This window comes from Equus asinus, chromosome 8, assembly GCF_041296235.1.
Source record: "Equus asinus isolate D_3611 breed Donkey chromosome 8, EquAss-T2T_v2, whole genome shotgun sequence".
Taxonomy (NCBI): domain Eukaryota; kingdom Metazoa; phylum Chordata; class Mammalia; order Perissodactyla; family Equidae; genus Equus; species Equus asinus.
Window position 1 is genome coordinate 61,503,554 of NC_091797.1, and position 27,629 is coordinate 61,531,182.

The 27,629-nt window shown below is 41.7% G+C and overlaps 2 protein-coding genes and 1 pseudogene across 3 annotated transcripts in view; 1 reads left to right on the plus strand and 2 right to left on the minus strand.

Annotated features, from left to right (window-relative positions):
* Window positions 1-26,662, minus strand: RIOK1 (RIO kinase 1). Of its 2 annotated transcripts, XM_014842677.3 has the most exons (17): window positions 26,056-26,662; window positions 23,097-23,301; window positions 20,952-21,042; window positions 20,282-20,351; window positions 19,093-19,135; window positions 15,038-15,130; window positions 14,154-14,266; window positions 13,969-14,049; window positions 12,600-12,686; window positions 12,044-12,181; window positions 11,449-11,552; window positions 11,125-11,231; window positions 8,138-8,203; window positions 7,140-7,259; window positions 6,263-6,316; window positions 4,446-4,598; window positions 1-3,164 (listed from the first exon to the last, which is right to left on the minus strand). In XM_014842677.3, exons 1-17 carry the CDS (start codon window positions 26,124-26,126, stop codon window positions 3,054-3,056), a joined length of 1,707 nt encoding a protein of 568 aa, XP_014698163.2. In that variant the 5' UTR covers window positions 26,127-26,662; the 3' UTR covers window positions 1-3,053. The 2 variants fall into 2 exon arrangements, with proteins under 2 accessions (XP_014698163.2, XP_014698165.1); XM_014842679.3 differs by lacking the exon at window positions 4,446-4,598 and having other exon boundaries at window positions 26,056-26,636.
* LOC139045967 (threonylcarbamoyl-AMP synthase pseudogene) lies at window positions 16,735-18,846 on the minus strand (annotated as a pseudogene).
* The window catches only part of CAGE1 (cancer antigen 1), a 45,756-nt gene continuing 44,251 nt past the window's right edge, over window positions 26,125-27,629 (plus strand). Inside the window, exons 1-2 of the mRNA XM_070516802.1 lie at window positions 26,125-26,404; window positions 26,463-26,792. Coding sequence (XP_070372903.1) covers window positions 26,125-26,404; window positions 26,463-26,792 — 610 coding nt within the window. The remainder of the gene's footprint in view (window positions 26,405-26,462; window positions 26,793-27,629) is intronic.

The following is a 27,629-nucleotide window of genomic DNA, read 5'->3' on the forward strand; positions in this document are numbered from 1 at the left end:
TGAATGTTCATGATCTTTATTTACTATGTCTACAGACAACTAAAAATTAGGAAACCTGTCAAGCTTTTGAAAATGAAAATGATTTTTCAGAAATGTCATCATTTAGAGCCCATGATATTAAATTGAATTTTTGACAGCTTCTAGGATGTTTTTCTTTTCAGCTCTTCATTTTCTGAGCCAAAAGGTTAGTGAAATCACAGGCACATAACAGCACAGGCCTGCAGCAAAGAAACAGCAAGCTGCTTGCACTGAATTCAGCAGAATGCTCATGAAAAGGAGAGATCTTCTCAAACAACTCAATATTAAACTATAAAGGTTTTCAGATCTCTTGGGTCCACCTTCATCAAGTTACAAATAAAGCTGAAGAAAACGTGATGTCAGCCGAGAACCACAGATTCACGTTTGATCAGACCTGGGCAAACAGCTGGCCCAATTCCTCTCTCTTCGCTCCAAGGCCAAGCTCAAAGGCTGGAGCTTCCGGGACCGTGAAAGTTCTGTTCCTCAACTGCTTCATCCAAGGAAGAGCAGGAAGTGGAGCAGCGTAAGAAACAGCTGTGATTTTGTCTTCAAAGGAATCTCCAGGTTTCTCATGGTAAACTTTTAGTAACACCTGCATTATTTGAAGGGATTAGAAAAATCAACAAAATAGGACAGAAAATCAGATTCATCTACTACAACTGACAGAATTATGTCCCAGCCTTCAGGCCAAGAGACCTGAACCTCATCTCTCCCATTGGAAAGTAACTGTACAAGCAATAATCCAGACACTAAACCTGTCAAATTCAAAGGCAATCCAAGCCTATAACTTTGGCTAAGAACGGGCTCCTTCCTTCCCAGCCTCCTGGTGAGAAAGAAACACTGGAAATATGGTCTAAGATGAGTTCGGCAAGAACACGACCAGTGGTTACCACTCAGCTACAGTCTATGTCCCAGAATCCAAACAGGGCAACAGCCACAACAGCGAAAGTTATCAGAAAAACGTTCCTCAAATTAGACTCCCCCTGTAGTCCCAAATCTTGGCATTTTACAAGCCACTCCCTCCCGACAGCAACGTAAATGAGAATGAACTGTCCTGAATCTGGCCGACACTACTTTTGCCCAAGTGAAACTGATTCCAAACTGAGTAATTGCATTAGTCGCCATAAGATTGCTCTGAGGAGCTTGACCGCTTGCTTCATACACACCTTGTCAGAGAGAAGGCCAGGCTAGGCCAGGCCCCAGAAGACCCTGAGACGAACTCCCCACAGTGGGGAGGATGGCTACGTTTGTGTGAGCTTTCTCCTCGGTTGTGTTAACTGTAGAATATTTCAGAGGGGCTACTGTCGTCTTTCACTGAAATTGTATTTTCAACTTTTTAAAGTCAGGAAGGAAAAGTATTATGAACATGATAATTTGACTTAAAATTTTAAAAGCTCAGCGGACCCGCCACCAATAATCCACCAACTCTCAAGCAGGTGCAAGCTTCAGTTTTAGGGAAACTGTTTATTTATAGAAACTGTGTCTGATGCAAGGGCTAAAAGAGACATTTCTAATATCAAGTACATGGTAAAAAATAAAAACTAACTTGGTAATTTCTTTCAACATTTTTGCTTTGTCGCAATATAAGCTTTTACCTTACCCTCCTACTCCCAAATCTGCTCCACCCACATTGCTTCCCAACAGTTGGGAAGTGACAGTGCCAACATTAAGTCACAACTCCAAAATTCACTGCAGTTGCTTTGGTCATAAATCCTGAGGGCATCCTTCACTCTTTCTCCCAATTCCTCAGGTATTCCCTTAGCACGGCCAGTTCACTCTACCTTTGTATTCTGTCTAGAATACAACCACTTCGCTCCATGTCCGCTGCTACCATCCTAGACCAAGCCATCACCTCTCATGTGGGGTACCACAATAAATAACCAACTGGCCTCTCACCCTTGCTTCCTAGTCAATTCTCCAGAGGCCAGGGTGATCACAATCCTTTCAAAACAGAAGTCAGATCATATCATTCTTCTGCTAAAAACTCTCCAATAGCCTAACACCATCTGACCTCATCTACTACTTTCTTCCTCGATTATGATGCTCCAGCATCTTGTTTCTAGAACATTTCAGGCACATTTCTGCCTCAGGGCCTTGGCACTTGCTGTTTGCATTACCAGGAATGCTCTTCACTCCTGAAATGCACATGACTCACATTCTTCAGGTATTTGCTGAAATACAGCCTCTCAGTGTGGCCTATTTTTAAACTGCAAACTCCCACTTCCCCAGGCATTCTTTCTTCTCTGCATTATTTCTCTCCACAGATTTTATCACCTGCAGATACACTGTTTTTTAACTTATCTTAATATCTTGTCTTCCTTTAAAATGTAAACTACCTGAAGCTAGAAGTCTTTCCCTGTTTTGTTAACTGCTGTATTCCTAGCACTGAAATACTCAAATATTTGAGAGATGAATGAACAGGCCAAATAGCTGAATGTGAAATAGCTTATGAACTAGGAGGCCCTAGCTTAAAAAAGAGTATTCAAGATGAAGAGTAAGTGCATGACAAATGATCGCCAATGCAGACAGAACAGAGCCGCTGTGAACGATTACATCGACAGCAAACCGAATTCTCTTATCAGTGAAAGCCCCTTGTACAGAAACCACGGCCTGACCAGCAAATGATTTCAGATGGGTCTTTGGCATGTACAAACAAAGCAAAAACAACGTGCCCCAGCCTGTCCAAGGTGCCTTTACACCCACATAAAGGCTACGGATGTCCATCACCTTGAAGTATGTACGATGCTTCAAAGAACATGTTGTAAGAGAAAAAATATATAAAACTGTACAAAGTTCTTCATTAACACAGCAGCTTAAATAAATCCTCTGATAATACCAGACAGAGCCAGGGACAGGTCTAGGCAACAGAGCTCAGAGCTCTTTACATAATTACACGAAGACACCCAATCAGTCTTCACAGACGCTGCCGTAATCACCATTCGGTTAAATCAATAACCCATCTTCCAGAGGCAGCTTACTGTGCAGGCCAGAAAAGCAACTGACGGAAAATTACTGTACGTAACATAGTCCTGATTCTATTTTCCCTTTTTTGTCTTGGCTGTCTTCTCTTTTCTTTTTTTCACATGTTTAGGAACTTTGTTTTTTCTTTTCTCTCTCTGAGCTTCCTTGACCATCTTTTTTCTTTCCTGTAAAAAAACAAAAATTAAAAAACCCACAAATTTCATTCAGAGCATACACATTAATATTACAACTAAATTAAAAAAATATGTAAAACGGGGGCCGGCACCATGGCCGAGTGGTTGGGTTCGCGCACTCCACTTTGGGGGCCCAGGGTTTCGCCGGTTTGGATCCTAGGCCTGGACATGGCGCCACTCATCAAGCCATGCTGAGGCGGCATCCCACATGCCACAACTAGAAGGATCCACAACTAAAATATACAACTATGTACGGGGGGGATTTGGGGACAAAAAGGAAAAATAAAATCTTTCCCAAAAAAAAGTATGTAAAACGATAAAAAGTGAGTGTAACATGAAAAAATGAAAAACGATTATGATTTGGTAATGGAATTTTGGGTGCAAATTGTCTTTAAGGTCTCAACAGAAATTTGAAGACAGCCAAACAGAAAGATCCGTGAGGATGTTATTAAATGTTTGCAACTATTTTTCTTTATTAAGTTTCATATTTTAAAAGAAATAAAGGTTAGAAAGAGACAAAATATTCATTTCCAGTAGGCAAAGAGGGGAAATGTACCAGCGAGCTGGACACGTCTCTCTGGAGTGTCAGGACCCACACATTCTAAGGCAGGATTCCGCTCAGAATGAAGAACACAGTCGTGCACCACCTAACAACAGCGAGTCGGTGGTGGGCCGCACGTGCCACGGTGGCCCCGTGAGACTGGTCCCACATAGCCCAGGTGTGTAGCGGGCTACGCCATCTAGGTCTGTGTAAGTGCACTCTGTGAAGTTCTTACGATGATGAAATTGTCTAACAATGCGTTTCTCAGAGCGTACTCCGTCATTAAATGACTATCAGTCACTATCACTATCACAACCCCCGTCCGTCGGTAGTGTCTCTTTACATCTACGGCTAGGAGTGGAAGAAACAGTCATTCAGATTCTGGAAACACCAGACTGGGCTAGAAATCCCTCTGAAATGGCTCTTCAGTATTTCACCGTGGGGCAACTCCAACCTCATCTGTACTTCAAGTGAATGATAATCATTTTAATCAACGTACTGAATTCAGTGTGTCCTCTCTCTGGGCAGTACCCAAGGAGCTCCTAATAGAAATCCAATCTCTAGATAATGTACCACCAAGAGTGCAGTTCACACTTGGGAACTGAAACTACAATGAGAGGTACTTACTGATCAACACTGCTTTCAGTCACCATAATCCAGACACTTAAAAAGAAATGCGAGCAGCTGTGCTGCCATGTTGAAGAGCAAGGGAATCTGAGTTCCTGGCTCACCTTTTTATCAACCTCGAGGTCGGTGGGGGGCTTCTTGGAGCAAGCATGGTCTCCCTGCTCTTCCAAGTCTGTGTCAGCACACTCAGAGCCTCCAGCATCTTCTGTATCAGAACAAGCCTTTTCCTTAACTTGATTTTCTAGAAGTGCAGGCACCTTGAAAATATTACAGAACCATGTTCCTCTAAGCCAATCAGTTATCTACTGTTATTAAATGTGTTAACGCCAGAATTCAGATTTTAGCCTTGCAGATAGACTTTGACAAACATCCTGTACTGAAACATCAAAACAACAGAGTCAACATCTGGGAGGAAGCTGGGAAGCAGCCATTCCAGTGAGGCTCGGGGATGTACCCAAATGAAGGAACGGGGCCCTACTGGGCGACCTGCGTCAACACCAGAACTGTTCTGCTTCTTTCAGCAAATCAGGAGGACTGTTGGGATTTGGAAGGATGTGAAATAGAGATAGAAATAAAAAATAAACACTTATTTGGATAACTTCACAGCTGTTTTCCTACAGACTGAATTTCAAGTAACATATTCTTAATACAATCAAGAGGGAAGACAATATTTAAACGAGAAATTTTCAGGTTTTTTTCTCAAGTTTAGCAGTTTTTAAAGCAGCAGGAAGCATTTTTTAAAAACATGAGGTTTCCTTTTGTAAGAAAAAAACAGATCTTTAAGAGGCAATTGTACAAAAAGGTTTTCTAGTCAGTTGCGACAAAACCTTCATGCTCTGGAATTCAAAGCACAACTGCCCCACAGTACCTGTCATATACAACTCAGACATGCAAAATACTGGGATTTTCCTAATTCAGTTCTTCCCATAAAAAAGACACAGTAAATTTCCAAAAAGCAAACTGTGATCCTTCCTAGTTAAGCCTTTAAGAACATTAAAAGAAACAAGAACTTCCTTTATTATCATTCAAATCAGAATAAACCCCTGCTATTCTAAAATGTAAAACAAAACAAGATTGTTTTTAGAAAAACCACTGCAGGAATCTAGCGCTATAAGACTGCTAGACTCACGAGATTGGTCTTCAGCAGGTTTCGTGCTAGTATGAGACCAGATTCCACTGTTTGTTCTTTTTAAAGATTTTTAAATTTTTTTTCCTTTTTCTCCCCAAAGCCCCCCAATACACAGTTGCATTTTTTTTCAGTTGTGGGTCCTTCTAGTTGTGGCATGTGGGACGCCACCTCAGCATGGCTTGATGAGCGGTGCCATGTCCACACAAACCCTGGGCCGTGGAAGCAGAGCATGCGAACTTAACCACTCGTCCACAGGGCTGGCCCTCCACTGTTTTTTAAAGCTGGTTGTAAAACATGAAGCAGCACAGTTTCATTACTAAATTCACAAATGAAGACCAGGATATGAAAGGGATCAATGCCTCACTACAACAAAAGAATAATTCAGAAGCAGATTGAAAAAGAAACCACAAATTTCTATACTTCAGTCTTATAGTTAAAAAGAATGAAACAAAAAGGGCATTTCTGAAAATGCCCATGACTCTGAAAGTATCTATACTAATACTACTATATCATTCTTAATTTAACTCTAATAATACATTAAATCTTTTTTTTCTGAGGAAAATCTGCCCTGAGCTAACACCCGTGCCAATCTTCCTCTATTTTTCAGGATGTGGGCTGCCAGCACAGCATGGTCACTAACAGAGTGGTATACATCTGCGCCAGGAACGAATCCAGGCCACCAAAGCAGAGTGAGCCCAACTTAACCACTAGGCCACCAGGGCTGGCCCCTAAATTTTATATTCTTTAAAAGTTTTTTTCACATAAATGAACAGCAACACATGTTTTTCGTACCTTCTGAACTCCTGACAAATCTTTCTTCATCCCTGTGACAGTTTGGTACAGAATCTTGTAACCAAAAAGAAAAAAACAAGAATCAACATCCAACTAGACAGTGAAATACACACATTGCAATATTAAGAAATAACACTGTGAGCCACACAGTATCTCGTGTGACTAAAGGAGCCTAAAACGTATCTCACAGTAACATGGAAAGTTCACAGAATGTATGTTATCCTCGTCCACCAAACACACCAGGCATCAGCAAACTCCGGCCACAGGCCAACACAACCCGCAGCCTGATGGTTTTTACAGGTGAACATATGAGACCAATTTGACGACAGAAAACTCTAACTTTGAATCTTAATTAAATGAAATGTATTCTCCCCAAAATAACTTCATTCTTTTCTCATCAGTAGACCTGTATCATGAAAAGTTGTATTCAGTTATTATTAAAGTGTTTTTAATTTCATCAATACAAATTTGGGGGAAATTTTTCTCTCTTGTTATATAATGACCCACAGAACCGCCTCAACTTTGCTTCTTGGCCTGCAAAGCCTAAAATATTTGCTATCTTCCCCTTTAACAGGAAAAAATCTTCCAGACCCTGAAATATATATGTTAATGGATATAGTATAATAACCATTTATAGCCTAGACTTGTATGCAAATATTCCTTTTTCTGCAATTATAGTCTGTTGGACTCATTCAAATGTATCATTTCCTTTCATAAATACCAGTGAATTCCCTTTACATCCAATGTGCACAGAGAACATGTTAATGCAAAGGGAATTAGCCATCTCAGTAGATTCGAAGCCACATTCAAGCCTGCAGGTTGGGGACGGTAGCTTCCTTTGTAAACTTGCTTGCTACATACAAACCAAGCAACTCACATTGTCTTGTTGGGCATTCATGGCCATGTCCTCTTCCTTCAATTTCATCATTATATCCATATCCCTCTCATAATTTTTTACTTCATTCAAGGTTCTAGGAATATATGCTCGTTTAAACACCTAACAGACACAGAGAAAAAGTAAAATTGAAACTGTCATTCACATATTTTTCATATTTCCTCAGTATCCTCCCCCCTATCAAGTCAGAGGGATCTAGCATCATCGTCTGCAGCACTGATTCTCAACCAGGCTGTTCGCACACACCGGGGTTGTATCTGCTGTGTAGCGTGCCTAAAGCAATTTGTTACTAATGATAAAACACTAAATGATTTAAGATTACCCTTAAAGTAACACTTCTTTTCCCTTGTTTGCATTCCAAAAAGCTTTTCTGAGTGGGAGAGAAGGCAGTGGAGTTGCAGTTAGCAAGCACTGCTCGGCTATGCCTTACAGAGGAACATGTTTTACATGGGAACATTATCCACCCTACGCTATTGTGAAAAAAGGCTCAGAATTGCTGATATAGGGTACCTTATATTCATCTATCTCACTAATAACTATGAGAATTTTTTTTAAAAGCCCAGTATAGATCACTTTCACAAAAAGTACACTGACTCCCAAGATTAAAATTTTTTTTTTAACCAAACGTAAATATTTAAAATCAACAATGTGACTGGAATCAACATTTAAATCATGTAGAAATTCACATTTGCAAACTAAAATAGGCTTTTCCTTCTTGAATCATACACTCTAATAGGCTCTTTAAAAACATTCTCCATCCAGGACAATGGACTAATAGGTTGCTGAGCAGAAGGACATAACGGAATGTAAGTTATACAATTTGACTCAGTTAAATTACCTAACATATTAAGTCTCAAGGAAATATTATCATTCAAAAAACTGATTTATTAAAATCAAATTCATGCACTAGCAGTATTACAAAAAACCAAACTTCAAAACACAAGTGTTTCCTGAGGCTGTGAACAGATAACAAATTCTACCTCTTCATCCACATGGTCTTGGCTGGATCTTTCTTCCTTGGTCCTTTGAGATGCTATTTCCATGGCCTTGGAAAGAAAACAAAAATTACTCTGCTTTACATTCAACCTACAGAGGATCCACTCACTTCCCAATTTCAGTACAGACCTGCTCTAACCTCTGTCCATAGCCTCTTCACACTCCTGAAGAAGGACGTGCTGTCCCCCAGCAGGACAGGTGAGCTCACACCACAAAGGTTGCCATCAACCCACAAGTAACAGAGTAAATCAAACTCGTCCAGCCTCAGGGGATCTCTAGCCCTCTCTCAAAATTAATACTACTTTTACTAATTTTTAAACGGTTAGCACAAATATTTACTAAAGGAAAAGCGAGACCCAAAGAACGAAGAACCACTCTTCAACTCTTGAGCAGTCACGAAGGGGTCAGAGGGACGGTGCACGGCCCTCTAGTCGTGAGTATGCGGCTCCAAGGCTGCTGCAGCCTCAGGCATGGGAGGAAGCGCTGAACACAGGGACTGCAACGGAGGCGACAAAGACGCGACAGGACTCTCCTGGCTTGTAAAACTGTAAAACTGAAGATTTGTCCTCTACTCTATTTAGAATATGTAGAAGAAAGGGAAAAATAGTGGTACTACGGTTTTTTAAGTTCACACACTAAAATTAGTGCTAAAGAGTTTAAGAATAAAAACGATGTGATATTTATTTATTGAGTTAACATATGTGATTATTTACTATGTGCCAGGTACTGATCAGGTCCTGGCAATACAAGAATGCAACTCTGTCCCTTAAGAGTTCATAGTCTAGTAGAGGGTGACAAAATTAAAAAGAACCAAATATATTAAGAAGTGATGCAGTGTGACTACTTCTATCATAGACTTACAAGACATAGAAAATATACCTACGGAAACAATTGTTTCTGCCTGATACCTCCTCAAGAAGGCTTTCTGAACTGAGCTTTAAGGTTCACTAGGCAGAGCAAGCTGCACACAGGTAGAAATGGGAAGGCATTCCAGGAGAGGGGGAACATGAAAAGGTCAGAGAAAACCTGAAACCTGTGTAGGACCATGGATGCCATGTATTCCATATTCTGATTCACAGACAAAAGTAAAAATAGATAAAATGAACATCAAAATCAAAAACTTCTGTGTATCGGGGCCGGCCCCGTGTCTGAGTGGTTAAGTTCGCATGCTCTGCTTCGGTGGCCCAGGGTTTCACCAGTTCAAATCCTGGGTGCAGAAATGGGACCACTCATCAGGCCACGCTGAGGCAGCATCCCACATGCCACAACTAAAAGGACCCACAACTAAAAATACACAACTATGTATGGGGGGGGCTTTGGGGAGAAAAAGGAAAAATAAAATCTTAAGAAAAAAAAGACTTCTGTGTATCAAGAGTGTGAAAAGACAGCCTATGGAATGGGAGAAAATATTTGCAAATCATATATCTGAAAAGGGGTTGGGGTTTTTTTTGGTGAGGAAGATTGGCCCTGAGCTAACATCTGTGCCAATCTTTCTCTATTTTATATGTGGGACACTGCCACAGCATAGCTTGATGAGTGGTGTGTAGGTCCACACCCAGGATCCAAACTCATGAACCCTAGGCTGCTGAGGCAGAGCACATGAACTTAACCACTATGCCACCAGACCAGCCCCTGATAAGGGGTTAATAATATTCAAAATATATAAAGAACTCCTACAACTCAACAACACAAAAACAACCTAATTAAAAAATAGGCAAAAGACTTGAATAGATATTTCTCCAAAAAAGATATACAAATGGCCAGCAAGGAAATGAAAAGATGCTCATCATCATTCATCATTAGGAAATGCAAATCAAAATTAAGAGATACAACCTCAGAGTCATCAGGATAGCTACTCAAAACAAAACACAAAAACAAAACAGAAAATCAAATAAAAAAATAAGTGTTGGCAAGGATGTGAGAATGTGGAGAAACTGGAACCCTTGTGCACTGCTAGTGCAAATGTAAAATGGTACAGCCACTAAGGAGAACAGCATGGCAGTTCCTCAAAAAATTAAAAGTACAACTACCATATGATCCAGCAATTCCACTTTTGGATATATACCGAAAAGAATTAAAGCAGGGTCTTGGAGAGACATTTGTACACCCGTGTTCATAGCAGCACTATTCACAACAGCCAAAAGGTGGAAGCACCCTGAGTGTCCATCTCTGGATGAATGGATAAACAAAATGCGGTCTACTCCTACAATGGAAGGTTATTCAGCCTTCCAAATGAAGGAAATTCTGACACACACTACACCGTGGATGAACCTTGAGGACATTATGTTAAGCAAAACAAGGTAGCTAGAAAAAGACAAATCCTTGAGGGCCAGCCCCATGGTCAAGTGGTTAAGTTCATGTGCTTCGCTGCGGCGGCCCAGGGTTTCGCCAGTTGGAATCCTGGGCGCGGACATGGCGCTGCTCATCAGGCAACGCTGAGGCGGCTTCCCACATGCCACAACTAGAAGGACCCACAACTAAGAATATACAACTATGTACTGGGGGGATTTGGGGAGAAAAAAGGAAAAAATAAAATCTTAAAAAAAAAAAAACCTGTCCTTAAATTGTATGCTTTCATGCCATTAAATATTTAAAAAAAAAAGAAAAAAAAATCTTGTCTGATTGCACTCACGGGAGGCACCTAGAGTTGGCAACCTCAGACACAAAGCAGATGGACTCGGGGGAGGGAGGAGTGGAGAGTTAGTGTTTAATGGGTACAGAGTTTCTGTTTTACAAGATGGAAAAAGTTCTGCAGATCTTGCCTGATGATTAAAGTTAAGAAACCTGCCTTTACCATTGGCTTTTTACTATATTTTTGGTTCCCCACCTGTGAAATCAGAAGGAAAAGGTCTTGGGAAGCTGTCGAAATGAACAAATATTATGCTGAGCAATTTGAGACCCTCAGAAGTGCCACGTAAGTGCAAATTACTACTGCCATTTTCCATTCTTTCCCTCCCTCACCCCATCTCACCTTCGAGAGATAAGCGTCCATGTTCTCCGGTGTAATTGAGGGATCTGTGACAAATTCAAAGAGCTCCCGCACAGTCATCACAGCAACACCGCGCTTCAAAAAGAAATCTGTCAGAAGGAAAACGTTAATGACAGCTTTACGAGGGAAAAGGTTATTATTCCAACTACTTTACAGAGAAACAGAGAAAAACACGCCATCTCTAGTTAATGGCAGAGGTATCACTGCAACGAACGAGTTAGTGCCAAGACCTTACATTAGCAGCTTAACAGAGCACAGAACCAACAAGCACAAACAAGGCGGGAGAAAATTCCAGCTTCCACTCACCATTGACATTGGCACAATCTTTTCTCAAGAACTCCAAGGCGTGTGGGTGGTCATGCTCCACAGATTGAGAAACATCAATGATGTACACACCTCCACTGTGGTACCTGTGGGCCAGACATGCGGGGACTGTGAGAGGCATCAGGGATGCACACCTCTACTCGGGTACCGTGAGGGCCAGATGTGTGGGGACTGTGAGAAGCACCAGGGATGCACACCTCCACTTGGGTATCGTGAGGGCCAGATGTGCGGGGACTATCAGATATGACTACTTTCCTACATTTTGTTTAAAAAGTTCTATTTTAAGAGCAAGAGAAGTAACTAATAAAATAAACAAGGTGGGTAAGGAGAAGAGGCTGCTTTGACTAACAAGGGATGAAAACTGAGAAACCTTCCAAAGTCCTTTAACGATCAAGAGAGGTCAATTCTGTGACTAAGGTCACCAAAGGCAGGAACACATCCTGTACTGCGACCACGTGGAAGTCAACTTCCGAACTTCAGCATTTAGTATGACTTCTTTGGATTGGGAATTTTGTTCATTTTTTTAAAGGACATGAAATGACTTATGGGGGGTTCCTAAGGGACACAGCACACTCACAGCATGTTAAATTCGCTGAGATCCGCATGGACGAGCCTGGCATCCTGATACATCCTTCTCATGTACTGAATGACCTGCAGATACAACTCCCGAGCCTTGGATTCTGATAACTGGACGTTTTTCAAGAGTGGCGCTGGCCTGGAATAAAAAAAAAATGGACAACTAACATACACTGACCCAGGACAAGTTTTCTCGCCTCCTGCTACTATGACACAGGCACTCTCTTCTACACCTGAGCACATGAACTGTGCGTGGGACAACTTGGTTCACTAGAGACACACCATTCCAAGAAGCTGTCAACAAACACGCCGTCCCAGCTTACTGTATAATACATTCCTCAAAAACAGGGCGAACTTCATTATTCTGAAGCATTTTAAGACTTAAAAAGGTAGAATAAATTGATAACTCTATGCACTAATACAACAGAAAACGTGGATAAAAAATATTCTAAGATGAAAGGAGCCATTCAAATGGGAAATATTAGTTCATTGGCTAATTTAAAGCACTTAACAATACAATTCTGAGCAAGTAATTATTAGGCCTTGCACATACTTACATGTCATCCTTCCCAATGAAACCCATGACGAGAACATGGCTTCTCAACAGGATAGGTTCTGGGCATGGGATCTCAGCTGTGTTTAGCCTGCGATATTAAGACAGAGAAAAGGACTAACGAAAAGTCGAAATGGCATCTAAAACAATTACAACAGCTACAGTACAAGATTAATACTGCTGCCAGGAAACAACACCACGGCCTTGAAACTATTATTGTACTTCTTCAACTCTAAGACCAGAGCTTTTAGGTGACGCCATTATGTATCCCCAAGAATGACAAACACTGGCAATTCAACTATGACATCTTACAGCTTCTAACAGCCAATCTGATTCCTGAGATGGGAAACCATGAAAAAAATTTGCACCTTAGTACTGATGAAATACAGCAGGTACGTCTGCAATTATCTTTTGAGTTGATCAGTCTGAAAAGAGCTTAATAAAATTAGTTGGACTCACAACCAACAGCTAACTGAGCACAAAATTTTAGAAGGACTTTCAAAACAAGTACTACTTGCTTGATACTAAAATATCCAGTATGTCACCTATGTACAGCATATAAAAAGTTAAAATAAGGGCCAGCACAGTGGCTCAGCAGTTAAGTGTGCATGTTCTGCTTTGGGGCCCCAGGGGTTGCTGGTTCAGATCCTGGGTGAGGACATGGCACCGCTTGGCACCCCACATATAAAGTAGAGGAAGATGGGCATGGATGTTAGCTCAGGGCCAGTCTTCCTCAGCAAAAAGAGGAGGATTGGCAGCAGATGTTAGCTCAGGGCTAATCTTCCTCAAGGAAAAAAAAAGTTAAAACATTTAAAAGAGGGGAAAAAAATCCTTCAAATTTTTGTGGAAACTTGATCTCTGCTATGTAAGCCACCTTTACCTGATACAAAGGCATGAGCACAAAGAATACAGAAATGTGTCCAAAATTGGACTAAAATAAGGAAACTACAATAAGCAGAGTTTAGGATCTAACAGAATTTGTCTAAAACTCCAACATCTACTAACACGTGACCCATCGTTCTCACCACCGGACTGTGTCACTTCCCCGCTTATGGTCCTCTAACAGCTCCTCATCATCCTCAGTCTAAATGCTGAACGTTTTCACGCAGCTTCCAAGGCCCCTCACATGAGCCACCCTTGCTGAATAAATGTGAATCGCGGCAGAATGCTTCTGTAACGGATTCTTAGAACAGAGAAGAGGAGCGAGTTCCCACTTGTCCAGAAATTTGTTTCTTCTGCTTCCCTCAGCAGATCTAACAGAACTGAACGGCCCTATAGGGTCCCTGCCTCTGGGCAGAGCCACACTGGGACCTGCCGTAGGACAGGGCTGAGCCGACGTGCAGGGCACAGCATGCACATCCCCAGACAGTCACCTGATTAAGTTCCTCATTTCTTTTTCTGCCCAAGTTTTCACCATTTTTCTGGGGTTTCCTTTACAATAGCCATGACGAAATCTTGAACAAGAAAAATATTTGTTATTTCAATCATTCCATTATTCTACTTTTTATTTTTTAGGAAATAGAAAGTAAGCCAACTGGGAAAAAAAGTCTGAGCTTACCTGAATTCCCCACTTACATACTTATCCCGATCTTTGAACACCAAAATAGAAGTTTTATAAATTTTGATTGCTCTGCTCTGTCCATTTGTGGTGCTAGCATGGTATACATTAGCCTAGTTTAAGTCAAAAACAAAAAAAATTAAGTTCATCTTAAGTAACTACAAACAGTACTTTACTTTTCCAGTCTATTTGATTCCATCTTCAAAAGTCAAGTGAACCGAAATAACATGCATAAGGTACACCATCATTTTCTGCACATGTGAATTAAAATACAAAACATCATACCAGAAGGTAAAGTAAATATATCTCCAAATTACATATATAGTAAAATTCAATTTAAGTACATGTGAGAAGTGGTCTCAAACTTTTTATATCTCAAATATGTGGAAAATACTTGAAGACATTCTTACATGTTGTGATTTATAAAATGAATTTCACTGAGAACTGCTTCCTATAGAATGAGGTGCTAACTTAAAAACACCATGCCTCTCTCCCTATCTAAATATAAAGGAAAAAATAAGAAAAACACTCAACTCACAGAAACTAGACCATAACCCCCACCACCATTGGTAAATGTCTGAACAGGACTGAGGCCTGCAGTCAAGTGACCCCCTAAGCTTACTGCTGGGTATACTAGGGGCTCAACGATACAATACAGTAATGACAGTGGAAAGGCACAGCAATGTGCACAACTTTCTACTGGTCATAAATATTAATAAAGCCATTTTCAGAAACACTGTATTAAACTATCCCGACTTGGGTATAGTTTTTAAAAAGATTTCTTTTTAAAGGCACACTATATTTACTAAGTGCCTTAGATTCATTTGGTATCTGAAAGAAGAAAGCTAACATGAAAACATTCAGGCATCCAAAAAACAGCTCACTTCTTTTCCAGTGCTAATGCAGCCATTTATCTCTGATATAATTCCTCTAGTCAACATCTTGAATAAAATCATTCGTGTTCTGGGATCCAACACCTAAAAAGAAATGCAAAAAGTAGAAATTTCAGAAAGATAGTATCAAATATTTCCCAATGAAGCCCCTGACAATTACCAAATGAAGAGCTTAACTGTACTATGCTATTCCGGCTGCCTGAATGAGAGTTTCTATTACGGTGTTTTTATTCACTCTGATTTTTAGCACATAAAATGTGAGGTGAAAGCTAAAGGAACCAGAGAGACAACAAACCAACAAGTTCATCCAGTCACGGAAATCAAAAGCTACCAAGTACAAGGGAAGCAGAAACTGACTAGATCAATGTTAGCCAACAGAAATATACTGCAAACCATCTAAGTAATTTCACATTTTCTAGTCCTCATTACAGGACGTCAAAAGAAACAGGTGAAACTAATTTTAACATATTTTATTTAATCCAACACATCTAAAACACTATTATTTTGACAGATAATATAAAGTTATTAGCGAGATATTCAACATTGTTTTTTACATTAAGTCTTAAAATGAAGTTTGTATTTACATTTATAGTGCATCTCAATTGAAAATAGCCATGTTCCAAGTGCTCAGTGGCCACTTTATTAGATATGCAACTTTAACCCAGGGGTCAGCACCCAACGGCTCAGGAATCAAATCCAGCCCGCAGCCTGTTTTTCTACAGCCTGCAAGCTAAGAAAGGTTTTTCCACTTTTAAAGAGTTGTTTTTTTTAAAAAAAGAATTAGCGATGCCTAAAGAATCAATCATTCAGCCCTTTAAAGAAAGAGTCTGCAGACGCCTGGTACAGATGAGTCAATCCAGGAAAGGTCTCCTTCAAAGTCAGAGCAGTCAGTCTGGAGTAAAAAGGGCCCCAAAGTCCTCTTTAACAAACAGAAGGTGATCAATTTTTTTCCCCATTTATAAAGTTGTTTAATAGCAGCATTATTTTCTATTAAAGAAAACCAAAGTTCAAATGCCCGACAATAACGTTTAACACTTGGTATAGATATGAATAAAGATAAAGGGTGAATAGACACTGGATTTAAATAAAGGTGTTATACGTATAATTTGCTATAATTTATTTTATGAATAAATAAGAAAAAAGTCCCTGGCTTAAAGGGATAGCAGAGATTTGTTTTCCAATATTCTTTAATTTGGACCCCCTACCCCCACCCCTTGCCAATTGAGCTGACTTCCCACCATTAGACCAAAATGATGACTCTCTTGGCCAGGCAATTACAGCACACACGCCAGCAGCCCCCTGGTTCAGAGGAAACAGTGTTTGGCCTGTGGCTCTACAATCTTCACTCTCAGCTGGTTCCAGCTCCAGGAGCACAAACTCACACCTTTGGTCACTTCAGACTTAAACAGCACCAGCTGGTGCTCTAGCTGATTTGGACCTTAAATGCCACCTACCCACCAGAGAGGAGGCTCTCATTACATTTCAAATCTGTTATTTGAACTATTTTTCAAAAATTAAAAAAAAAAGGGAAGAAACTTATCAGAACAAGGCCATCCTAGGAATGTTCTTAGTCTCTATTCAGCTTTTGGTTGATATATGAAATTACAGATGATAAATATAACCTCCCCCACCAGGTGTGAGGCGTTAAACCAGCAGCTCCTGGGACCTGATCTACAGTATTAAGACACATTGCCTTAAAGGGTCAGACTAGTGATGTTGCAGCCCCACTGGCCTCTGCAAATGAGGCCTTGGCAGCCACCAGCAGACAGACACATGGTGTCCAGCACCAGTGCTTAGGCACCCCCTCCTCCCAACTTTCACAAGCAGGATCTGTACGAAGGGAGCAGCCTGTACTTCTGTTGGAGGATGGCTGTAGTACTTTCCAGGGCACAGCCTGGACAAATGATGCCAAACCTTCCAGGCACAGACACGTCAACCACAGCTGAGCCTAGGTGATACTCAGGGCTCTGGCCATCCCCAACTAGTTCCCCATCAATGACCAGGGACAACTGAGGCCAGAGGTCCTGGAACTCCTCGACATTCAGAGAACTGGCCTCAGAGCTGAGGTTAGCGCTGGTGAGGGGAAGTGGTCCCCCAAATACCCGGGCCAAGTCCTGCATGAAGGCATGGTCAGGAATCCGGATGCCTACAAGAGGAGTGAAGGGGTTCAGGTCCTTGTTGAGCTGCTCTGAGCGTTCCATCACCAGGGTCATTGGTACTGGTAACAGGTCTTTCAGGAGCCCCTCGGGTGCTCTCACATGGCAGTACCTGTAGATGTCGGCCACAAGGCCCAGGCATACGGATAGCAGCTTGGCCTCGCTGCGACCCTTGAGGCAGTACACAGTGCCGAGCAGCTCGCTGAGCAGGCCAGGCCGTACAGCGTGTTAGTAGGAACAGCCACCATGGCGCTGGCGTGCAACTCAACCACGGCGGCCTGCAGCACCTCACTCAGTCAGCATGTTCCGGGCTTGCGGTCGGGATGGCCCCGCTCCCCGGGAGCCGCAACAGCTGCGCTCCTGGTGCCCCCAGAGCAGGGCTTGGTGGGCAGAGGAGGCAGCTGCTCCAGGCGGAGCCTGCCAGCCCCTCACTCAGCCCCACACTGGCAGGAAGGCGATGAATTTAAAGCCTGCTCCTGTCCATGCCTGAAATGGAGGCAGCCACAAATTTACATGCAATCTCAAGGGACACCTGCAGTAGCTCCTCCAGCTCCATGGAGTGAGACAGTATAAAGCGGCCAATCTAACTGTGCTTTAGGGTCTTCAATGAGGTGGCTGCAGCCACACCAGAAACCTAACATTAACACTGGAGGACTGGAGGACTGAAAGACAACCAATGACCAGTGCAACCAGAGAAGACCGAAAGGAACGTGAGTGAACAGGCAGTACGTGTGCGTTCCTCCTCCACCACACAGGGAAAGAGAGGGGCGTACAGGGCCTAGGCAGAGACCCGCGCTGCTGCAAAGTCAGTACGCAGACAGGCTAGGGGCACGGGGAGGAGCAACGCACCAAATGAATTAAAAACAAAATAAGGAAAGATAAATACAAGAAGCAAATAAACCCACAAATACGTATTTTAAAAAGACAGCTTCAGACTCAAGATATATACTCTCAGCAAAACTAATTTTGAAAGAGAAAAAGGAAGGATTTCTTGCCTAAGTTATTTTAGGGTCTTCGAAAAGTAAAGCTGCCTGATCTCTCTGAGCTAGACCACACTGTTTTCAATCACAAAAAGAAACCTCACAAAATAAATAAACTAGAGAACAATGCAGACAGAGATCCCAGACCCTACTCCTTCCTGCCTAAAGGCGGAATTCACCAACTGAGCAAACGGTTCTAGAGCTCAGGGTGGGTGCTACTCCCTTGGGGATTGAGGTGGCCAGCAAAAGAGGTGCTTATGTCCTAACCAAGGATCTGCAGGTCGAAGGGGCTACTATTGCAAAATGTGTTTGTGCATATGTGCATGCGTGGTAGCAATAGTAATGTTCTGATGCTTTCTACCACTTTCTTCACATCAAAAATCTGTGCCAATGCTAACACCCAATCACAACTCTCTACATGTGGGAAAATCAGGCTGATTTTCCCCCATCCTTGAATAGAAAGAATAAAACAAGCATAATTTCTAAACAAGTAAGAGATGTCTAACTGAAAATTTGAAGGCATTACCTCTCTCTCTCTCACACACCCCCAGCCCCCTTTGTGGCAGACACCTGACCTATCTTCTGGGAAAGCTCAAAAATTCCTGGAGACCTTGTTTAAGACAAAAGATTCCTGGTCTTACAATCGATTCTGCTTCCCTTCCATGGAGGAGATGAATGTTTTGCGTGTTGGCTTCAGAGGGCCACGGAGGGAGCATGACTAATTTATCTATTAATTATCCTATTACAAAGCAAAATGTAGGTCTCTAAAACTCTAAGAAGGAGTAATTTCAAATAGGAGTAACTGTTAGGTAACATTAGCATTAAGCAAGAAGGATGAAAGCAAACTACAACTCAAAGCGAAAAGAAATGCTAATTTCAAACGAGAGCTTGCCACACACTCAAACCATACCTGTTCCACGGTTGCTCTGTCGGCCTTATCTTTGATGCGATACCTAACCAAAACCAAAAAAGGGTAGGTCATGTATTTCAAATTCAGTCAGAGAAGCCAAAATAAAAAGTTTCTAAATACACAAGAGTCCGTGAAATTTCTAGGTAGGCAGTTTCTTTAACAACAGATTTCCTGATCTCATCGTAGTTTTATCACTCAGTGAAGCTTCCTTCATTTCCCTTTACTAAGCAGCACTTCAGTTCCCTAGGGTAAAACGAAGACATCTGCAGTAAGAAGAAAATATCTACCCACATTTCGGAAGCATTAAATAAGAAGAGCAGCTGGGGTAAAGGGAACGAGGCTGGAGTCTGTTAATGCTGTCCTTAAGTCTTTAATGACTCCATGAGTACAGAAGTCGTTTATATGGCTTTCTCGTTAAGAGTCCTTTCCCACAAAGACACAAGTTTTTATCATTTCAAGACAGTTACTAAGTTCCGTGTTAAAATGCAGACATTGATTAGCTTCAGCTCACACACTAAGTGACCCAATTGGCCCACTAACCTAAAGTAATAAAGATTCAAACACAAAGATTCAGACGCTTCAATGAAATAATAAATGACTACGGTGCTTCTCAAGAAGCTAGTATCTTTTGGGCACAGCAATAATTCAGAAGAAAACTGGTTAAGCTGAGTTCGAACACTTCTAGTTGTATGATTTTCGTGTCATTTTCTGTAATATACTGTTAATGCCTGAGTTATCAGCACTTAGAAGTTAGCTAGATCTGAAACAACTGGCTTTGAGAACAGAAGTTGTAAATGGAAACAGTTCTCAATTATATCATTTAGTTTTAAATCTTCCTTTGAATTTTTAAAAAGATTTCATGGAAGGAAACAATTCTTAATAAATTCTAAAAAGGAAACACTTCTATACTCTAACATTTTAGTTTAAACTGGAACCTACAAAGTTACCCTCATAAGAGTGCATTTGTGAATTTCACAAGATTATAGTTTTACCATATATTTCTTAAAAAGATTCAGTTAGTATTTTTATCTTACAAAGGCATAGGATACTCTCATTTAAGCTAAAAAAAAAAAGAAATGGTTTACATATACAAAGGAGCATCCCTTGCAGAATAATTATGACCAAGATGCTACTTAATTTGTCTAGACATTTCTTATCAGTCATGTTTTATAGTTAAAATATTACTTACATATCTGCTTCCTTTTGTCTAGACTTTTCAGTGACTCTATTTATGACAGAATCAGTAACATTTAGCTTATCTAAAAATACAAAAAATCCACAATGTAAACAACATATAAGACAAAAAGACATTAACAGTCTTTCTGAATAGGATACTTACCCCTCTTCCCTCTCTATTTTCTAAATATTTTATTATAAGTAAATATATTTTAGGAATAAAAAAATGTTTAATGTTTTTAATGGTAAGCACTAAGTCGTGTTTCCTTAATAACAAGTGTTGTCACTTTCATCACCACAGCTGTAATTTTTGAGCCGCCAAAATCTAGATGCAGAAATCTCCCAAAATAAATATATCGGCACGTGTGGAATTTCAGACACTATTATTATTTTGTACAACTAATATAGATAATATAATTGCTTGAATTTCAACTTTAATTCTAAAAATTTCAGTTTCATTTCGAATTACAGGTTCATAAAACAGAATTAAAAAAGGCATAAGCTAAAGTCTTTCCTTGAAGCCACGTTTTCAAATTACAAAGTTTTTATTTTCTCTAAGCATGATCATTCAGTCTGTAACACGGAATATATTCACTTCTTGATCTAACAAAATTTTATAACATTTCACAGTTTTTGAAGAATGTCCTCATAGCCCAGTGAGGAAATGTATTTTATAAACTCACCTAGATTAATTTTATTCTCAAATTTCCGTAAGACCTTGTCTGCTGGAGTAGACATTTTGGCTGAATTGCAGTTGGAAGTCTGTCGATTTGCCTAGAAGAAATTAGTACCAGAGTCTAAAGCACTAGTTATAAATACAAACCTAAGTTTACCTAATGTTTTTTTCCCTAGTTCACAGTTAACTATTAAAGCATCAATACTCAGAGGAGTACCCTAAGAATTAACCAAATTTATCCAAGAAATTTCTTAAAAAGGCATTTGAAAAAGAAGATTAAAGTTACTGGCTAAAACAAAGAGTCTGCATAATCTGGGTTGTTTATTTAACCTCTCTACAATGTATTCTTCAGTATTATAAATAAGAAATTAAAATGAAATGTGATTTTTCTAATTTGACTGCTTCATAGATTTAAAACTTGAGAATGTTCCTTTACCGCCAAAGTGTATAATAAAGAGCTAAGACCTACATTAAACTGGTTCTAAGAATTTCATTTTGGGCCTAGTATCTCAAGGAAGGGAAAGGCTTAGCACCTAGAGTGCTACGCACAAACTTAAATAGCAGCAAAACGAGAAGAAAGGGAGACGACAGCCAGAAGCCACAAACAAGAGAATACAGCAGAGAGAAAAAGGCCTGGAACCATCACCAGTTCAATCCTGTTATCTCAGCGTCGAACTTTAAGGCCGAGCTGTTTCTTGTTTGCACAGAACTTTTTAAAATTTTCTATTAAATCCAAATTTTAAAATAATGTTTAATTAAAATAATGTATGTTTAAGTAAAATCTAATACGTTAAATTTATTTTACATTAACATAATACGTTAACATTTAAACAAATAAACTTTGTCTTTTTTTTTCTAGCTTTATTAAAATGGATTACATTGGGGGCCAGCCCGGTGGCGCAGCAGTTAAGTTCGCACATTCTGCTTGTCAGCAGCCCGGGATTCGCTGGTTAGGATCCCAGGTGCAGGCATGACACCGCTTGGCAAAAACCATGCTGTGGTAGGCGTCCCACATATAAAGTAGAGTAAGATGGGCATGGATGTTAGCTCAGGGCCAGTCTTCCTCAGCAAAAAGAGAAGGATTGGTGGTAGTTAGCTCAGGGCTAATCTTCCTCAAAAAAAAAAAAAAAGAACGAAAGAAAAGGGATTACATCCTATGTTGAAACTGCTCAAAGTCTCATCAATGAATCAACAGGTTACCAAAACAAGACCAGAAGCGTGAAATTCATTTGGTTATTTTATAAACGTCTGCATTCCAGTCCACGTTATAGCTGTCTTAATATTCAAAGGAACACTAAGTTTTTCCTCTGCATACCTTGAGGAACCTTTATCCAGGAGGATGTACCATGTTAATCCTGTGGCTCTGACTCCTGACACACTTAGCCCTTCCAGTGTGAGGAGGCGGCTCCACACAGTCTGCTAACTTGCGTTTTGCACACGGTAGATGACGGGAGATGAGAACCTATCTCCATGTCATTAATACAGCCTTCCTTTGCAACATATTTTATAGCTGAATAATAGGCTATTGTGTGAAATCAGTCCCACGGTAAATTTGATCAAAGTTCTTTCCCATGTTCCTCTACTACAAACAAGAGTGGAGGATCATTCTTGTAACTAAGTCCTGGCACACTCATAGAAGAATTGCTGAGTCAGAGTGTTTATTTTATAAGTTTTTAAAGCTTTTACATTTACCAAATCTTGGAGGTTTATCCTCCAAATAATCGTACCTACTTACTTGACCACCAACTATATATTTTGTGCCTTTGTCAGTTTCGTAGGTGGAAAAAATGGCATCTCTACAAACCTAATCTGCACTTCTTCAATTATTAATGAGGCTGAACTTTTCCTCCATGTTTCTTAACCTTTTGTAGTAAATTGTCTACTCATATCCTTTTCCATGCAGATTTTAAAGCTCATAATCTTATGATAATTTAAATAACTTTTTAAATTGATTATGGAAAGAATCCACCTCCGGGAAATTATCAGAAATATGGAAAGGTCAAAGAATGAAAATCACACGGGCTGGAACTACAGGACTATATTACCTGAGGAAAATCTTTCAGTTATTCAATTCCAGAACCACAAAAAGTCCTTTTAAAAAATAAGATATAAGCAAACAACACAAAGATGCATAGAATCATTTATAAAATACCTGTGGGTTACTCCCTCCATTCAAGGTAAAACCCTTGGTGAGTTTTCCAATGCCATCATCCCAGTCCCAGTCATCGTCATCATAATCCTCTTCCTCCTCCTCATCTTCTATCTCACCGTCACCCATCCTCTCATTCACATTATTTTGAAGGTCTTCAAACACAAAGTCATCTTCCTCTTTGATTATCTTCAAGTCAATGTTTTCACTAGAAACAACAAGGTTTCAGCATGTTTACACATACTCTAATTGGACAAACATAGGTATTTATTTATGATATAACATTAAACCTATACCGACAAATCTAAAAGCTTCCCTTACAACAAATCTCCCAATAAGCTTAATCTACTTAATACCAAATTCCCCAGTTTTTCAGAGTTCTGTTGGAGTTGTTTGCTTATTCTCCAGGTCCAACTAAGGAAGAAGTACACGAGGGTGTGAAATCCGCTTCTGCCTCAGTGAGGTTAGAATTGATATAGTTACCTTCTCTGCAGAATGAACTGATTCAAGGAAAACTTCACTGAGCTGGTTTAAGAGGGAAAAAAAAACTTTCTGACAAAACTTGGGAATAAATCTAAAGCAGCCTTATTTTGAACTCAACATTATTTTCCAACAAAGGAAACTATATCAAGGTTTGTGTTACACCAAGAACTTCAAACCACTCTTGTTCATGAAGAGAAGGAGTAGCGAACACGAGCACCACAGCTGGGTGAAGCAGGCTTGGTCAAAGAAAACAGAAGTGGGGATTGTCAAACAGAGAGAACAGGCCCAGGGAAAAGGCAGCACAACTAATAGGGTCTTTTTTTGCCATGTGAGAATTCAGACCCAATATTACCAGGTCTTTGCAGTTTTTCAAGAAAAGCCAGAAATCTGGATATTTGTATAAAATCTCCCACTTAACTGGCATGTTCAATTTACATAAAACACTGTGCCTACCAACAAAACATATCTGCAGGCCAAATTAAAGAGAGGTACTACCAGTTTTGACCTCTAATGTAGAGAATAAGGACAGAAACCGTCTATAAAACAACCAATAATATGCACTACAGGCTTAAAAACAGTCAGACACGAGTTTAAGCAAATTCAGATATCAATCCAGACTTATTAATTAGCCACGGTTTAGAGGGCTCCAAATCTCCATGGATATGGGTAAGAAGAGAAAAAATAATCATTAAACACCTGCTATTTACTAGGATTTCATAAACATAATCAATAAATTGATCCTTCAATTGCCAAAAGCCTAGGGGGGCAGGTTAAAGTGGCATCTTCATTTGTACCAGGACTTCTCAACCTCAGCCAAACAGTCCTTTGTTGTGGGAGGCTGTCTTGTGCACTGCAGGATGCGCAGCAGCATCTCCGGCCCTATCTACCAGATGCCACTAGTGTACCACCACCCTTAGCAGTGACAAGCAAAACGTCTCGAGATTGCCAAAAATCTCCTGGAGTGGGGGAGGAGGGGCAAAATCCTCGGTTTATCCTCACTACATCCAGTGATGGATGGTAAACCAGAGCACTCATTGTCATTAAACCATTCACCAGCCACACTGGCTGTCTCTCCTTTCCACTTAACTTCTTCCCTAAGGCCTTCTGCATGCTCATCTGTAAACATAAACCTGGAATGCCCTTCTCATTTCTACTCCTCCTTCCAGTATTAGCTTACCATCACTCACTCAGGGAGGTCTTCCCTATTCTTCCCCCATTTCTCCTTTATACTATTTACCCAATTCTAATACAAGTAACTTGTCTTAATTAGACTTAACATGTTTCCCTTGCTAGAGGGCAAGTTTCAGGTCAATCAGGGTGGTGTTTACCAATGTATCCCTACCAACTAACACCAGATCTGACACACAGAAAGGCATCAACATACAGCTATTGAAAAAAATCCCCGACTAATAAAATCTATACGTAACAAGTCCTTACCATAAAGAAAAAGCACAAACTATTTTCTCAATCCACCACCAAATCCTGTCACTTCTTCCTCCAAAACATATCCTTATGCCTCTGTCTCAAGCTCCCACAATCTCTGAGCTGATGACTTCAGTACTTTTGAACTGGTCTCTGCTTCCATTCCTGCCCTCCGAAACCATCCTCTCCATAGCAGAATAATTCCTTTAAACCGTAAATCTGATGATGTAATTCCCCTGCTAAAATCCCCCTATGACTTCCTCTAAGACCTAGAATGACACCTCAACTCCTCACCACCACTTGTCAGCCTCTACATGTCACGGCTCCTGAGAAGCATTTCTGTATCATTACCTACCGAGTTTCTCAACTACCTCCACTGTGCTGCAGGCACACTGCCCTCTAGATCTTCCTTTCACAGCCAAGAGGGATTCCACCGTTGAGCCTCTTCGCTTGCTGTTCCCTCTGCCTGAAATGCTGTTCCCTCTGCTCTTCCCGAGGTTAGCTCCTTCTTGCCATTGAGATCTGGACTTAACCTTCCCTGACCATATTCACTTGGCATATCAACCGATTTTAGTTATTTGCATAGTATATATCATTATCCTTTTTTGTTTTTTAAATCTCTATATACTTGTCTGCCCTCCCTCTCAAGCAGAGAAGGAAAAGTTCAATCACAGCTGAGACTCAGTTTGTGTTGTGCATCACTTTCTACAGCGCCCAGGACACAATCTGGCACACAGTGGGCGCTCAATAAATATTTCTTGAATGCTGACTATAAAGCGCAAAAACCTATGTTTCCCAATCGCTGTCCCCAACCCTGTCTCTCGGCGACGCTAACCATGTGGGAACCCCGGACTCCCTAGACCAGAGGCGCTCGTTAACTGTGCCGTACCCCAGGACGAAGGGCCCGGCTGCGATGCAGAACGACTCCAAGGCTCTGAGGCGCGCCCCCGAGTGATGAACTACAGTCTCCCTCTGCACCACTAACAAGCGTCAACTCCCCCCCGGGGCGGTGGCGAGAGCAGAATCCGGAGCGCCGCGGTCCTCCACGGCCGCCTACCTGTCGGAGGAGTCCGCATCGTCGAACTGCCCGGGAACCACCTGACTCATCAGCAGCCGCCGGTAGTCCATGACGGACGCGCGCCGAGCCTCGCCGCCCGCGGAGGCCGCCCACCCAGCGCCGAGACAGGAGCCGCACAGAGACGGTGCCCCTGCGGCCGACCTGACGGCCTCTGTGTGGATGTCCCCCTCGCAAACCGCTGAGAAGCCCCCACGCCAAAAACGGGCGCCACGTGCCAGCGAGGAGCTGTACCAACAGCCCCGGCCTCCCGGCCCGCCCTGCCGGAAGTCCCGCCCCACCGGAAGTCCCGCCCCCGCGCCGGGCCGCGCGCCCGGAGCCGGCGCCGATGGTGCGCCGGAGTGACGCGTCGAAGTGTTGGGCTACCCTGAGTCGCCTGCCCCGCTGAGCCTGTGCTGGCCGCTCCGCCCGGAGCTCTTGGTCCCCGCACCCCGCTTCGTGTTTCCTTCCGCAGCAGGACGCGGCAGCTGCCCACAGGCTGTCGGGCCCGGGGGCTCACACCCACGTAACTCCCCGGCGCTGGAACAGAGGCTTCGAAGCGGCGAGCCGCGAGGGCGGGGCGCGGACGTCACACAGGACGTTCCAGTGCGCCCGCCGCCCCGCCGCGAGCGTCGCGGGTCCGCGTGAGAGGGTGGAAGCGCCGCCTTCCTCCCGCGGAACCGGTGCAGCCAGGGCTCGCGCCCCTTCCGGGGCTCCGCGCAGCTCCATGGACCCTGGACGTGAGCACACCTCTGCGGCTTAAAACGTTAAAAAGACGCGAAGCTCTTGGGACATTACAGTCTCTCTTATTTTGTGTGCATTGTTCTGTGGTGAAAATAAGATAACTGCTTTTAAAAGTTAAAGGTTGACATACGATTGAAAAGATTTTAAAAACAAAACCTTAGAATTTTTGCCCGTAACTCCAGTGACATCTGTTTTAACGCCAATCTTAAAACAGCGTTCGAGTGTCCCTGGAATATCTGCCCAAGCATTTGAATATTGTAAAAGGCTAGCATCGATCTGGTAAGGACAGAATGAAAGTGAGCCTAACTTAAAAAAAACCTAAGTTGGCAGATTGTGCCACATGAACAAAGTTGTAAAAGTGTAATTGGACATTCTGGGTTTAACATTTAAGGAATAAGGCCCTTGCGTTTTTTTGCATTTGGAAAAACGAAACGAGGATCTTTCAGATCTCGTTCAGCACAACCCAGGCAGCATTTACGTGTTTGGAAGATGGAGGAGGAGAGCCTAGAGTGAGGCATTTCACCAATCCTGGCTAGCCTGCTTGGCTCGCTGGGGGTTTTTCTTCTTTTTTTAATACACATAGAAGCCTAACAAGTGTGCTTCTTTCTTTCTCTCTCTCTCTCTCTTTTTTTGAAGATTGGCACCTGACCTAACATCTGCTGCCAATCTTCTTTTTTTTCTTCTCCCCAAAGCCCCCCAGTACATAGTTGTATATTCTAGCTGTAGGTCCGTCTGGTGGTGCTATGTGGGACTCTGCCTCAGCGTGGCTGGATGAGCGATGCCGTGTCTGCCTCCTGGATCTGACCCGGGGAAATCCTGGGGCACCAAAACGG